At 38.3% G+C, this 14,955-nt stretch overlaps 1 protein-coding gene across 8 annotated transcripts in view; it reads right to left on the minus strand.

Moving 5' to 3' along the window:
* The window catches only part of LOC137321812 (intersectin-2-like), a 218,164-nt gene that overhangs the window by 63,688 nt on the left and 139,521 nt on the right, over positions 1-14,955 (minus strand). For 7 of the 8 annotated variants that reach the window (XM_067984497.1, XM_067984500.1, XM_067984496.1 and 4 more), the window contains 3 exons: positions 13,302-13,382; positions 8,042-8,181; positions 6,563-7,023 (listed from right to left, as the gene is read on the minus strand). In XM_067984497.1, the coding sequence (XP_067840598.1) occupies positions 6,563-7,023; positions 8,042-8,181; positions 13,302-13,382 (682 nt within the window). The remainder of the gene's footprint in view (positions 1-6,562; positions 7,024-8,041; positions 8,182-13,301; positions 13,383-14,955) is intronic. The other variant, XM_067984499.1, reaches the window with a different exon arrangement.

Below are 14,955 nucleotides of genomic sequence, written 5' to 3' on the forward strand. Positions count from 1 at the left end.
TATGGAAAATATATATATATATATAAAAAAAGTTACTAATCTGCAAATTGCTATCTACATTTCTTGTTTCAGTTTGCTCAGCAGGCTTATGATCATTTTAGACTGAGACCAGTGATTCTCATTTACAAGACTGGTCAAATTCTCACTTTGGCAGATAATATCAAGCAGCAAAGTCTGGTCATTTTGTAGCTAAAGAGAGGGTAGTAAACATTGTGAACAAGAGGTTAGGACGTTGATAGCTGTGAATAACAACAAAACTGATGGGTAGCAATGTACTGAACTACTATGTGCAGTATCATGAGGTGGTAGCAATGTATTGAAGTATCATGTACAGTATCATGAGGTGGTAGCAATGTACTGAAGTATCATGTACAGTATCATGAGGTGATAGCAATGTACTGAAGTATCGTGTGCAGTATCATGAGGTGATAGCAATGTACTGAAGTATCATGTGCAGTATCATGAGGTGATAGCAATGTACTGAAGTATCATGTGCAGTATCATGAGGTGATAGCAATGTACTGAAGTATCATGTGCAGTATCATGAGGTGATAGCAATGTATTGAAGTACCATGTACAGTATCATGAGGTGGTAGCAATGTATTGAAGTACCATGTACAGTATCATGAGGTGATAGCAATGTATTGAAGTACCATGTACAGTATCATGAGGTGGTAGCAATGTATTGAAGTATTATGTACAGTATCATGAGGTGGTAGCAATGTATTGAAGTACCATGTACAGTATCATGAGGTGATAGCAATGTATTGAAGTATCATGTACAGTATCATGAGGTAGTAGCAATGTATTGAAGTACCATGTACAGTATCATGAGGTGGTAGCAATGTATTGAAGTACCGTGTACAGTATCATGAGGTGGTAGCAATGTACTGAAGTACCGTGCACAATGTCACTACCGATGAGAAACTCCTAACAACATTTGAAAATAATGGATTGTTCTAATTTTTTAAAATGCTTTTGTTCACCATTTTGAATAGTCTCAACTGAGCACTTACGACTGGAATAAGATGTGTAATGTAATACACCTTACAAAAATTAGATCATTTACAAGAAAATGATTAAACTTAGCTATACAAAAGCATTTTTGTATGTTTGAAATGCCTGTAACAATCTTTCCCATTGAAGGCCTGTTGCTCTATGACAAATCCGAGTTTTGAGCTCATAGAAGTTCCTAGACCCATTGCTGTCAACTAAAAAGACTCAAGCCGGTAGGTCAGGTCAGCTCCCAGCATGCACCAACTCATATAACTTTTAGAAATGTTTATGAGTGATAGCGAGTACCAGGATTTGTTATTTGTTAGTACTGCTCGTCCAATGGAAAATTACCAAACAAAAACCCCAGTTAAACCATTTTTAGGACAGTGAAAGTAAGTAAAGTTTGTCTATTTTATATAAAACACTGAAGACAACATAAAGGATGAACTCCGACTTTTTCTGAGGTGCTTTTCCTTAAAAAAAACTGTAGGTTACTAAAAAAATTAGCAGAACTCAAAGTGGATAGGTCATTAGCCCTGATAGCATGCACCCTAGGCTGGTAAACAAAATTAGAGAGGAGATAGCACAGCCTCTGATCACAATTTTTCAATCCTGCTTGGATATGCAAATAGTGCCAGGGGACTGGAGGGTAGTCCAAAAATTCATGTTATTCATGCACTAAATAGGTTTAAAATATCTTCTGTAAAAGATAACATATATGGAAACTCTTATGTACAAACATAAAAACACGTTTGTTCAAGGGAGAGAGGGGTAAACCAGGTGACTATGGACCATTTAGTCTCACATCAGTTTTGTGCAAATTCCCAGAATCCATACTTCCAGATAAACTTAGTGAGCATTTAGAAAGGAAGCCAGCATTGGTTTATTAAAGGCAAGTCATATTTGACAAATTTAAGTTTTTTGAAGAAGTGACTGATGGAATAGATAAAGGAAAAGAATGTGGGTATAGCTTTTTAGATGGCATTCGATAAGGTGTTTTACAGGGGCTTGTTACAAAAATTCAGGCATGTGGTAAAAGAGAAAATGTAGCAGTATGGATAGAGGGTTGATGGATAGGAAGCAAAGAGTTAGTTTGAATGAGTGCCAGAGAGATTGGAGACAGTGTACACCAGGCGTCTACAAACACACCACCCACCCTCCCTCATAGCTGATGGAGGGTGAGCATAATATTGAAATTTGTTGATGGCACAAGAGGGGATTTGACAAACAGTTAGAAAGAAAGAACTTGCATTTATACAACACCTTTCACGAACTCAGGACGTCCCAAAGCACTTTACAGCCAATGAAATATTTTTTGAAGCGTAGTCACTGTTGTAATATAGGAATCGCGACAGCCAGTATGCACACAGCAAGGTCCTACAAACAGCAATGTGGTAATGACCAGATAATCTGTTTTTTAGTGATGTTGGTTGAAGGATAAATATTGGCCAAGACACTGGGAAAACTCACCTGCTCTTCTTCGAATAGTGCCATGGGATCTTTTATGTCCTCTTGAATTAGCAGACGGGGCCTCGGTTTACTGTCTCACCTGAAAGAATGTGCCTCCAGTACTGCACTGAAGTATAGATTATGTGCTCACGTCTCTGGAGTGGGACTTGAACTCACAACCTTCTGACTTAGAGGTGAGTACATCAGACTGTTCCAAAGAGAACCTAATGGGCCAGAATTTGCTGTAAAAATAATGGTGAGGCTAATGATGCTCGCGTTATTTATGTGCACATGCTACAGCAGCTTCAGGCGGTTAAACGCGGATATCCAAAAATTGCTGTCTGAGATGCGCTGCTCCACCGTTTGTTTAGCGAAAATGGCATCTCGCTGTCTGCCTCACCATTGAAATGCATTGAACGGCATGAAGTTGCCGGGGTAGGAAAGAATGGTAAAAAGATAAAATTAAAGGTTCTTTATCTGAATGTGCGCAGCATTCGTAATAAGATAGATGAATTGGCGGCACAAATAGAAACAAATGGGTATGATCTCGTGGCCATTACAGAGACGTGGTTGCAAGGTGACCAAGGTTGGGAGCTAAATATTCAGGGTTATTTAACATTTCGGAAGGATAGGAAAAAATGTAAAGGTGGTGGGGTAGCTCTGTGAATAAAGGATGAAATTGGTATAATAGTGAGAAATGATCTTGGCTCAGGAGATCAAGATGTCAAATCAATTTGGATGGAGGTAAGAAATAGCAAGGGAAAGAAATCACTGGTGGGAGTAGTATATAGGCCCCCTAACAGTAGCGACACTGTAGGGCAAAATATAAATCAGGAAATAAGGGGGGCTTGTAAAAAAGGTAATGCAATAATCATGGGCGATTTTAACTTTCACATAGATTGGACAAATCAAATTGACAAAAATAGCCCTGAGGAGGAGTTCATAGAGTGTATCAGGGACTGTTTCTTAGACCAATACGTCGGGGAACCAACCAGAGAACAGGCCATTTTGGATCTGGTAATGGGTAACGAAACAGGATTAATTAATGATCTCAAAGTAAAGGATCCCTTGGGAAGCAGTGATCATAACATGATAGAATTTCACATCCAGTTTGAGAGCGAGGATCTTGGGTCTGAAACTACTGTATTAAACTTAAATAAGGGCAATTATAAAGGAATGAGGGTGGAATTAGCTAGCGTGGACTGTGTAAACAGATTAGATGGTATGATGGTGGATTATCAGTGGCAAACATTTAAAAAGATATTTTATGATTCGCAACAAAAATATATCTCTGTGAGGAGGAAAGACTCCACAAAAAGGATGAACCAACCATGGCTAACTAAGGAAGTCAAGGATGGTATCAGGTTAAAAGAAAAAGCATACAACGTGGCAAAGATTACTGGTAAGCCTGAAGATTGGGAAAACTTTAAAAACCAACAAAGGATGACTAAAAGAATAATAAAGAGGGAGAAAATAAATTATGAGAGTAAACTAGCAAGGAATATAAAAACTGACAGTAAATGCTTCTACAAGTATATAAAAAGGAAGAGGGTAGCTAAAGTAAACATTGGTCCCTTAAAGGATGAGACTGGGGAAATAATAATGGAAAACAAGGAAATGGCAGAGGAATTGAACAGATATTTTGTATCTGTCTTCACAGTAGAAGACACTAATAACATACCAATAATAGTAGAAAATCAAGGGGCAAAGGGGAGGGAGGAACTAAAAACAATGACTATCACTAGAGAAAAAGTACTAGGTAAACTAATGGGTCTAAAGGCTGACAAGTCCCCTGGATCTGATGGCTTGCATCCGAGGGTCTTAAAAGAAGTGGCTACAGAGATAGTGGATGCAATGGTTGTAATCTTCCAGAATTCACTAGATTCTGGAAATGTCCCAGCGGATTGGAAAACCGCAAACGTAACACCCCTATTCAAGAAGGGAGTGAGACAGAAAGCAGGTAACTATAGACCAGTTAGCCTAACATCTGTCACTGGGAAAATGCTAGAATCCATTATTAAGGAAGTAGTAGCAGGACATTTGGAGACTCATAATACAATCAAGGAGAGTCAACATGGTTTTATGAAGGGGAAATCATGTCTGACAAATTTATTAGAGTTCTTTGAGGAAGTAACGGGCAGGGTGAATAAAGGGGAACCAATGGATGCAGTATATTTGGATTTCCAAAAGGCATTCGATAAGGTGCCACATAAAAGATTACTGCACAAGATAAGAGCTCATGGCGTTGGGGGTAATATACTGGCATGGATAGAGGATTGGCTAACTAACAGAAAACAAAGAGTCGGGATAAAAGGGTCATTTTCAAAATGCCAATCTGTAACTAGTGGGGTGCCGCAGGGATCAGTGCTAGAGCCTCAACTATTTACAATATATACCAATGACTTGGATGAAGGAACAGAGTGTCTTGTGGCCAAATTTACTGATGATACAAAGATAGGTGGAAAAGCAAGTTGCGATGAGGACTCAAAGTGTCTGCAAAGGGATATTGATAGGTTAAGCGAATGGGCAAAAATTTGGCAGATTGAATATGTGGGAAAATGTGAAGTCATCCACTTTGGGAGGAAAAATAAAAAAGCAAAATATTATTTGAATGGAGAAATACTACAGAGGGATCTGAGTGTCCTTGTACATGAAACACAAAAAGTCAACATACAGGTGCAGCAGGTAATCCAGAAGGCAAACGGATATTGGCCTTTATTTCTACGGGGATGGAATATAAAAGCAGGGAAGTCATGCTACAACTGTACAGGGTGCTGGTGAGAACACACCTGGAGTACTGCGTACAGTTCTGGTGCCCTTATTTAAGGAAGGACATTCTTGCATTGGAAGCAGTTCAGAGAAGGTTCACTAGGTTGATTCCAGGCATGGAAGGGTTGTGTTATGAGGAAAGATTGAACAGGTTGGGTCCACACTCATTGGAGTTTAGAAGAATGAGAGGAGATCTTATTGAAACATACAAGCTTCTGAGGGGACTTGATAGGGTAGATGCTGAAAGGATGTTACCCCTCATGGGGGAATCTAAAACTAGGGGGCATGGTCTCAGAATAAGGGGTCGCCCATTTAAGAGGGAAATGAGGGGGAATTTCTTCTCCCAGACGGTCGTGAATCTTTGGAATTCTTTACCCCAAAAAGCTGAGGAGGCTGAGTCATTGAATACATTCAAGGCTGAGTTAGACAAATTTTTGATCAACATGGGAGTCAAAGGATATGGGGAAAAGGCGGGAAAGTGGAGTTGAGGTAAAAATCAGATCAGCCATGATCTCACTGAATAACGGAGCAGGCTCGAGGGGCCGAATGGCCTACTCCTACTCCTCTCTCTTATGGTCTTATTGCTGCATTTGCGCATTAGATACAAACTAAACTCGCCACAGAAAATTAAGTCTTGCTCTTTTCAATCTAAATACCCTTTTAACGATATTATAAGTGTTAATTATTGCCAATCAACCCCTCGAGCACTGAAAATGAACTATTACAAGTGTGGAGTCTCATTCCTTCAGGTTTTAATTGTTATTCACTTGTTCAATCAGATTGAAGGATTGTGAAATTAACAGCTCAAGGACTGAGAAGGAAGTGTAAATTAGAGTGGGTGAATTCAATGTCAAATCAGGTACAGAAAGAGAAATAAAGAGAGGGAAAGAAAGATTGGATTAAGAGAGAGAGAGAAACAAAGAGACAGAAAGGAAAAGTTTTTTAAAAATTAATTTTAAATTTTACATTTTAAAAAATTTTATAAAACTTTACTTTTACGTTGTCTCTTTTTTCCCTCTCTCTTAATCCAATCTCTTTCCCTCTCTATTTCTCTTTCTGTATCTGATTTGACATTGAATTCACCCACTCTAATTTACACTTTTTCTCAGTCCTTGCATCGTTAATTTCACAATCCTTCAACCTGATTGGTTAAGGAGATAAAAAGTTGCTTGCCCTGTTCACTCAGATCCCAGACGCACTGTTTCCCTCACTGCAACATTATCAGCTCGCACTTCCAGCAATTTGCCAAGCAAAAAATTTAAAAACCTAAACATGCAAGGGCAAGTCTAACTATTGGCAGACACCGTTAGATGCCCTGCTACAGCAAATTATGGCCCAATACATTTACCTTCTTTCCTTGATCCATACGTTGGCTTATCATCAAACTGTTTCAGCAGGTCTTTCAATTTATCTTGCACATCAGTCTTTGACTGGCGTTTCTCAGACTCATCTCGTTTTATTGCTTCCTGTCTTCTTTTTTCTTCTTCTTCACGCTGGCGTTTCTCCTCCGCTTCTCTTAAAGTCTGAGCTTTCCTTTTTCCTTCTTCTTCATGCCGATGCTTCTCTTCAGCTTCTTTTTGAAGCCGTGCAAGTCTCCTTTTTTCTTCTTCTTCACGATGATGCTTCTCAGCCAGCCTTTGACTTTGTGCTTCTATTTCCCTATGTCTGGCAGCAGATTCCTCAGATTTCCGATTTTCTTCCTCACGAATTTTGTCTTGGAGTCGTTCTTCCTGCAGCTTCTGTTGCCTTTCCTCCTCTTCTCTTTTGACTTTTTCTTTCCAAAGGTTTTCTTTTTCTTGCTTTGCTTTTCTAAAAAAAAGTAAAGACAAACTCTTATTACAACTTAATGCTGTAGAATCATTTATGATGAAAGCAGGTCAACCCAGAAACCATACAGGGTCTTTTAGTTACAATCTCAGTCTTGACTTGCATCCAAAACAATGAAGAGCTTTGCAAGTTATTGGCTGGATCGCTCGATAGTGCACTTTGTGCCAAAAGTACGCACCATCTTGTTTTTGGTGGGGGGGGGGGGGGGTGGAGGAAGGAAGAAACTAGGAAAAAACCTGAATGGACAAGTTCTTTGCAGAGACAGATGGGACAGGGTCCAATCAACAGGGCAGTGGAAATTACTATGGCCCGAGCTCTCCCACACTACTGACTAAAGGGAAAGGCTCCACTGTAAGTGACAGCATCAGGGTCTTTTTAAAGTACGTGCCACAAGGTAAATTCAAACTAAATTTTCTATAGCTTATAAAAGTCAACATGGTGTTAACATAGACATAAATAGCAACTATCTCAACAACCTGCCATTCTCCATGTGCCATGAAATTTATTTCTGGATGTATAGCAACTTTCAGCCAGGGTGTTTGGCTGAGCTATTTCTCCTGGGGAGAGAGGGGATGAATGATATATCTTGGACTGCTTCAAGCACAGTATCTGCTGGGTTAATCATGAGGTAATATTGATGGTAACTAATCTACCATCTTAGCTGGTGAAAGAGACAAGAGACAAAGTGGGTTTAGAATTATAAGCAGAAGCATTCAGGAAGACCTCAACCAATAAGTCAAAACACGCTGCAGTAATATTTATCAATTTCTTTTGGATTTATCTCACCTTCTCTCCACTTGACCCTTCATCTAAGTTTCTCAATTCAAAAAAAAACATATGTATGGATCCTCTATGGTGACCATAAACATTTCTAAAATCCACAATGCATCAGGATTAAAAAGACTGGAGAGCTTCTTTAGAATTCAAGAATTTTCAGTTACAATTTTTGGAAATAAAAGTTCAATCTTTAAACATTAAAAAAAATCACAGATGAATTCACCTTATAGCATCCTCTTCTTCCCTTTTCTTCCTTGTTAGTTCTTCACCTTTTTTTCTTTCTATTGCTCGAATTTTATCATCCTTGATTCGATAGAGCTGCTCCAGGGCAAACTGCTGTTTGCTGTAGCTTTCTCGTAGTTCCTGTTGGATTATACAGAGCACCGTAACTGCTGCTGAATACTCTACTTCTTTTTAGCTGATACAATTAACATAAATTAGTCCTAAAAGTGCAAATGGTACATGCATCTTACAACAACCACAGAGATGGAAATGCTGAATGTGCACAGGTATGACCCTGCACTCATTGCAGCCACCGCTTGCTGCACACAGACTGAATATTAAAAGTAATCAGGTTCCTGGCATCATTGTAGCCATATATCCCTCAATTTACTATATTATCTGTACAAATGCAGTTACTGAGTTAACTGTTTAGGAAAGTGTGTTATAATATTAACAAAAGACGCAATTTAAATAAACTGCACGGAAAATGGTACGGATCTTCAGAGCATGAGGAGGAAGGGACCCTTTCAGACTTAGTATTTTCAGGACAATATTTACTTCCATTGATATGGGGGTATGGGGGGGGATCTGGGGGTATGTAGTGTAGTGGTTATATCACTGAACTAGTAATGCAGAGGCCTGGACCGATAATCCAGAGAACGTCAGTTCAAAATCAATTTTGGGAAATTTAATTCAGTTTAAAAATAAATCTGGAAATAAAATGCTGGTATCAGTTAAAGTGAACGTGAATCTGTTGGATTGTCGTAAAAATCCAACAGGTTCATTAATGTCCTTTAGGAAAGGAAAATTGCCAACATTACATCTAGCCTATATGTGACTCCAGTCCCACACCAGCATGGTTGATTCTTAACTGCCCTCTGAAGTGACCTAGTTAGCCACTCAGTTGTATGAAAACTCTACCAGTGGTTCATGCAGGGGGTTCACCATCACCTTCTCAGGGCAAATAGGGATGGGCAATAAATGTTGGCGTTGCCAACGACTTCCATGTCCCGGGAATGAATTGAATATTCCCATGGTAACCGTGTTGACAATGCATGTGGATTCCAAACCCCTCCTCACCAACCCACCATGTCAAATCTATTTCAAAATTACGTTCATTTTGGTTAGTTTAAGTTTAGATTTTCAGATTCGGGGCCTTCCAGCAGTTCTTTTTTAAACTGAATAAGATACATCTTAACATTAACAAGTCGTAACATTCCAAAATAGGCCACATAACTGTTAATTTAAACTTTGTAATGAGTTAGCATTATCAGTTATATTATACATTCATAGTAAATGGAGCCTGCACTCTATATAGTTTTAGTATGTTTGTGCAAACGGGATCATTGTACTGAGACTGTGTAGCTCCAGACTAAGTAAAATGGGTTGGGTTAAATTACAGGCATATAATACAGCACACAGGTTCCAATTATGAATGTTAGAAACTGTATAGTGAATTACTCCTCTTACCCTTCATCCACCCCAAAAAATAACCAATTAGCTAGTTTCACCACACTAATCTTCGTATGCGTGGAAGGATATTACTGCATTCACAGTATGTGCTGAATACATCCATATCCATCATTTAGGATGCTGTTGATGGCATTTAACATATTAAAGTGCAACTGTAATGGAGCAAATTGTAAGTTGTTGTTTAATCCTTGCTTCGGAGTTATTAACATTACTTGAGTTTGGAAAGAAGTAACTACTACCCTTTACTTAAAGTTGGACCAACAAAATAAAATCTCTTTAAGGATGGTCGTGCCAATCCCGAATCAAAACACTTATGCTGATGCTTCACCAGAAAGTATGCTTTAAAAATTGTATATTAGATGGCCTTAACAAGGTTTGATGTGTTTGAATTTGACTGTGCGGCTGTTAAGAGCAAGTTGACTGAGACATTGTACTGGATACCAACAGGCAAGTTACAGATTTCAAAGCCTTCTGATTTTAGGGTTAAACCTAATAATTGCACCAACAAGGATAAATTCCAAAACTGGGGTTAAACCCAGTATAGACCAGGAAACACCGGCATACTTAAATTCATATGTAACCATTTTCTTGATTGGTGAAGGGAGCACTTTATCTTCTCTCTGTACTGGCTACATAGAGTGCGCCATCACGTAAGAAGGCTGACTGAAATTCCAGAGAGGACGAGATGCTAATGATGCATGCTGAGACATTTATTATTTACAGCATTTATTTGTTCCCTTCCAAATTATTTTGCTGTAATTTGAACTGTATTTTTCAGTTCAAAATATAACCAAATGTTTACAATCAGAAATCTTAGAAAAGCCAACTTTTTCTGATTATAAACATTCGGTTGTATTTTGAACTGAAAAATCACTCTTTGCTCGTGTAGGATTTCACGGATTTTTTGTCTCAAGTTCACGAAAAATAAAACCTCAAAATCAGAAGGCCTACCAATAGTCTATCACACACTCCCCAAGTCCTGCAAGTGGTTAACTCTGCATTAAAATTTCTTCACAAAAAAGGGCAGAATTCCAGGAAATGAGTTTAGGATGAAAAATTCTAAGATTATATACATTTCTTTCATTCTAGTTTTAACAGAAGTTTGCCATACACAAGTCTTGTACTAATGTCCAATCATTGCAAAAAATGCAAATTCTGAAGGTTGCAGAGAACTTGGAGTACTTGAAAAGAAAATTTATTTCTAAAGCAATGCATCAAATACGTGGTTTGGATAAGTGATGCATTATCAGTTGCTATTTAGGGGTTGGATTACAGGACTGTAAACACACTTGTTTTTTAATTTGAGATTTATTAATCCTCGAGCTCAAAGTTTCTGCTCTGGTCCCCATTTTTCTAAGACTGAATGAACAGTTAAGTCTTTTTTTTCCGGTGCAGTTATAAGCTTTACCAATTAAATGAATGGGCGATCTAAGATACCTTATTGCAGGAATATCCAAAACTGTGTGGTAACAGCAAGTGATGGGAGAATGTCCACTGACCATCTTCTAATGGATAAACACTTTATTCAGCATGAAGCTACTCCATACTTTTCATTGTCGAAGCAAACACTACAATGCAAGTCTCCATTAAAATACAATGGCCCCAATTTTCCCTTTGACATCTTGCTGCTAACACTACTCCAGTTGCTACTAAGCCATTTTACAAACCATCAAGATTTGTATTGGCTACATCCAAGGATTCTTTCCCATTCTACAAGTGGCAAAACATCTGAAAGGCTCCAGGGTGGTTGACAAGAGAGCGGGTCCGCAACCATTGTACATTTTTATTCAATGTGTCCTTTTCCAATGAGAAATTAACTCCATAGAAAGGAAGGGCATTTTAAAATTGGCTTTGCTCATAACTACTAAGTCCAGTAAGAATCTTTCAAACCACCCCTCCTCCACAAAAATCAATCGTGAGTATTGGCATCTTATTTTACTGAGGAATTCTGTACCTAATTTTCCCTTTTACACAACTTTCAAACTAGAAACAGTGGCGGTGTGTCATTAAGAACTCCTGCATCAACAATCAGACTCTCCAACCCCCATCCCCCCTCCCATTGATTTCCGAACTCAGCCACGTTATCAGAGCCAAATGGAAGGAAGGGATACAGGGAAAAAAAAACAATCAGTGGACATTTCACCTCAGGCTGCTCTAACTTACTTCTTAGAAGGCCTTAGCAAAGCTTTATAGGCAGCAACCTGGGAGCAGGTCCTTTCCCCAGCTCATCAGCCAAAGGATGGTTGGCTTGGATTGGAGGGGGAAAATGGGAAAGGGCCCAGAGATCAATTCTAGAATTGGCTCAATAGCAGCACAGAATAAGTAGTCGTTGTTTCATTATTTGCTAGCAGCACTGCCATTTTGGATTATACTGCACAAAAATAAACTTTACTGTCACAGAGGGAAAAGTTGAAGCCAATGTGTAAATACTTCAATACAAGCAGAACAGCAAGAAAAAACAATGAAAATCTGAGATTAATAAGGTTGTTAAATGAAAACACAAAGATAGAAAGCATTAGTAAACCTAGTACAGAAAACATAGCAGCCAGCAATGAAGTATGACTGAATAGAGCACATGGTATGCAACAATGGACAATTGACTTCTATAGAAATTGGTAAGTATGGATTGTGCTTTACTGCTTACTGTCATTTTGTTAATATACCACAGGCACTGCATCTCCAGAGAGGAAAAAATACGGTGAATAGCTCACGTCTTCAAGGGATACTAGACAATGTTCAATAGTACCTTTGGTCTTCATCCTCAATTATAAGTAATTATAACTATCTGGTTACCACTGATTCTACCAGCACAGTCACAGTCAGGTTCAAAAGGAACTTTGCAGGACATTCTATCCACATTCTTATCAAAACCTCGCCAAATAATTATACTAATTTTTAAAAACACAGAAGTAACAACGCAGACATTTGGAATTTTTATTGGCACAAACACTTTTAGAATTCACATGTTGATCTGTTTTGTATCAGTCTACTCCTGACCATGCTCTGCACTATTGGTTCAGCTGTCAGGACCAGGTGGATTATAGTGCCATTACTGATTTAGTGCTGATTTGTGGGTAATTTTCTGCTGCGCATCTCCACCTACTAGGAACTGACGTGAGTTAGCACCAAACTCATTTTATATGGCATCCTTACAAAAGAGACCATTATTCTTGAGGTGAAAGGATATTTAGCTATATTTTCCTATATTTAAATATTAGTGATTCGCTAATGTGGCAAAATTCATATCATGAAATGTTTTGTTTCTCAAAAGTTGTGACTGTTAAGAGTCTGACAAATACTCTATTGCAGTTTGCAGTCGACCAGAATGTGTCTAACTACAGTTGTGGCTCTAATCAGGCCTTCCAGGAACCATACTGGGTCTGCGATTAAAAACAAAATGTGGAAAACAAAGCCCAGTCCCACTAATTTTAAGTATATGTAGCTTCCTTATGTGAAATTGGGAAACACACCTTGTGTTATTTTATTATAAAATAAATATTCAATAGGTGCAACTTCTTTCTGTTCATGCACGTACTTACAATGGATAATGGATGTTGTTGTGCCCCAATCCCAATGTGGCTGCAATTTGTTTACTGGTAAAGTTAGACATCTAAGCAGATCATTCCACTTGTTAAATAAATAAGTCCCTGAAAGATTTCTGGAGAATGCTTAAAATCTTGATCATGTGCACTGAGGATATATTGTCAATAAAGCACAAAAGGGTAAATGACTACAGAAACAGTAATAAATGAAAGCAGGAAGACAATAAGACTTTTTCAACAAATAACCTTCAATAAAAGGAACAAGCTGCTGAGACAGCCCAGCAGAGAGAGAAGGCACTCAAGTACAAAGTCGTCCAATTCCTCACACTGTAAGATAACAAAGTAGGGGAAAAAATAAACAAAAGATCAGTTGTTCACTGAATGTACAGTGACTATGATGTGGCCAACAACAGGATATGCTTAAGGAGTGCATTATAAAGAAAAGGAAAGCAGCATGTAAAAAAATTCAAAATTCTCTCAACTGATCCTCAAATCCAACACTGGATTGCCAATAGGACATTGCCCCTTCAAATTTCACCAAAACCAGAAGCAGTACAGCACATTCCCATTTAATGTATTAACAATAAATGGGCAATGATTTCACTAATTGTCCCAATATATAATGAATTCACCATAACCTCCAATTCTGCCAAGAGAACTGAAACACAGGAGCTTCAAGGTCAGGACATCCATTGGTTTTAAGTTTTTCTTAAGTCATGTCATTTACCCAGGGTGAAATTTGAATGACCAGTGCAGAAAATTGGAAGCTTCTACACAAATGTATAAATGAACATATCGATAGTTATATTAGCATATTTGCTAATGAAAAATACATTGAATATTGTAGAAGTCCATACATGTCAAACCAAAAAGCTCGTAAGAGCTGACCAATACCTTCAAGGTGCTGACAATGCAAAAACTGCCCTAAATGTAGGCCAATGGCACGTTAAAACAAATTAGAAGTGACTTCATTTTTGTATCAAATATGAGAAAGTAATGCATAGTAAACATAACACCACAGGCCTACATGTAAACATATGCCATAGTTAAATTATGTAATATAAATTTTGTAATGGGGTGTCATCTAACTTATTGAAATAGACATATCAACATAAGATTAAATTCAATAGCTTACTGCTGTAAGGAACTTAACAATTAGTTGAATTATAATACAGGAGAACCAAGCTGACTTTAAACATTCTCATTTGGTCAATTCACCCTTTATAGAAAAACAGAGGTTTAAAGAAATTTGTTTGGAGACTTGCTTATGCATCTAAACATTTGTAATGCTACATCCCTCCAGTTAATCAATTTAATTTTTGCACAATTCCTGATTTACCTTTTTTCAAACATAATGTCAAAAATAAAATGAAACAAAAGTGCCATTATAGATCCAGTCTGCCCACTCTCCAATATCTTTAAAAAGTGCCACCTCCGCCCCACTCCTTGGATTGGAATCCCAGTGTCCCCCCCCCCCATTTGGGGCTGATGAGTCTTTCTGTGGCTGCCCCTACTTCTTTGGTTTTAAAATGGATTAATCAGGAGCAGATCCTTTACTGGTATGCAGGCAGCAGAGGCCTTTTTGGAGAGGAAATCTTTTTGCTCCAGCTGAGTCATCCAGTCCAGATGGGATGTATGTTAGGTTGCTGAGGGCAGCAAGGGCGGAGATAGCAGAAGTTCTGACCACAATCTTTCAATCCTCCTCGGATATGGGAGTGGTGCCAGAGGACTGGAGGGTTGCAAATGTTACACCCGTATTCAAAAAAGGGGAGAGGGATAAACCTGGTAACTACAGGCCAATCAGTCTAATATCCATTGCCAAGGACAAAATTAATTCTCACTTGGAGAAGCATGGGTTAATAAGGGACAGCCTGAATGAGTTCTTTGATGAAGTATCAGA

Source organism: Heptranchias perlo, chromosome 5 (assembly GCF_035084215.1).
Source record: "Heptranchias perlo isolate sHepPer1 chromosome 5, sHepPer1.hap1, whole genome shotgun sequence".
NCBI lineage: Eukaryota > Metazoa > Chordata > Chondrichthyes > Hexanchiformes > Hexanchidae > Heptranchias > Heptranchias perlo.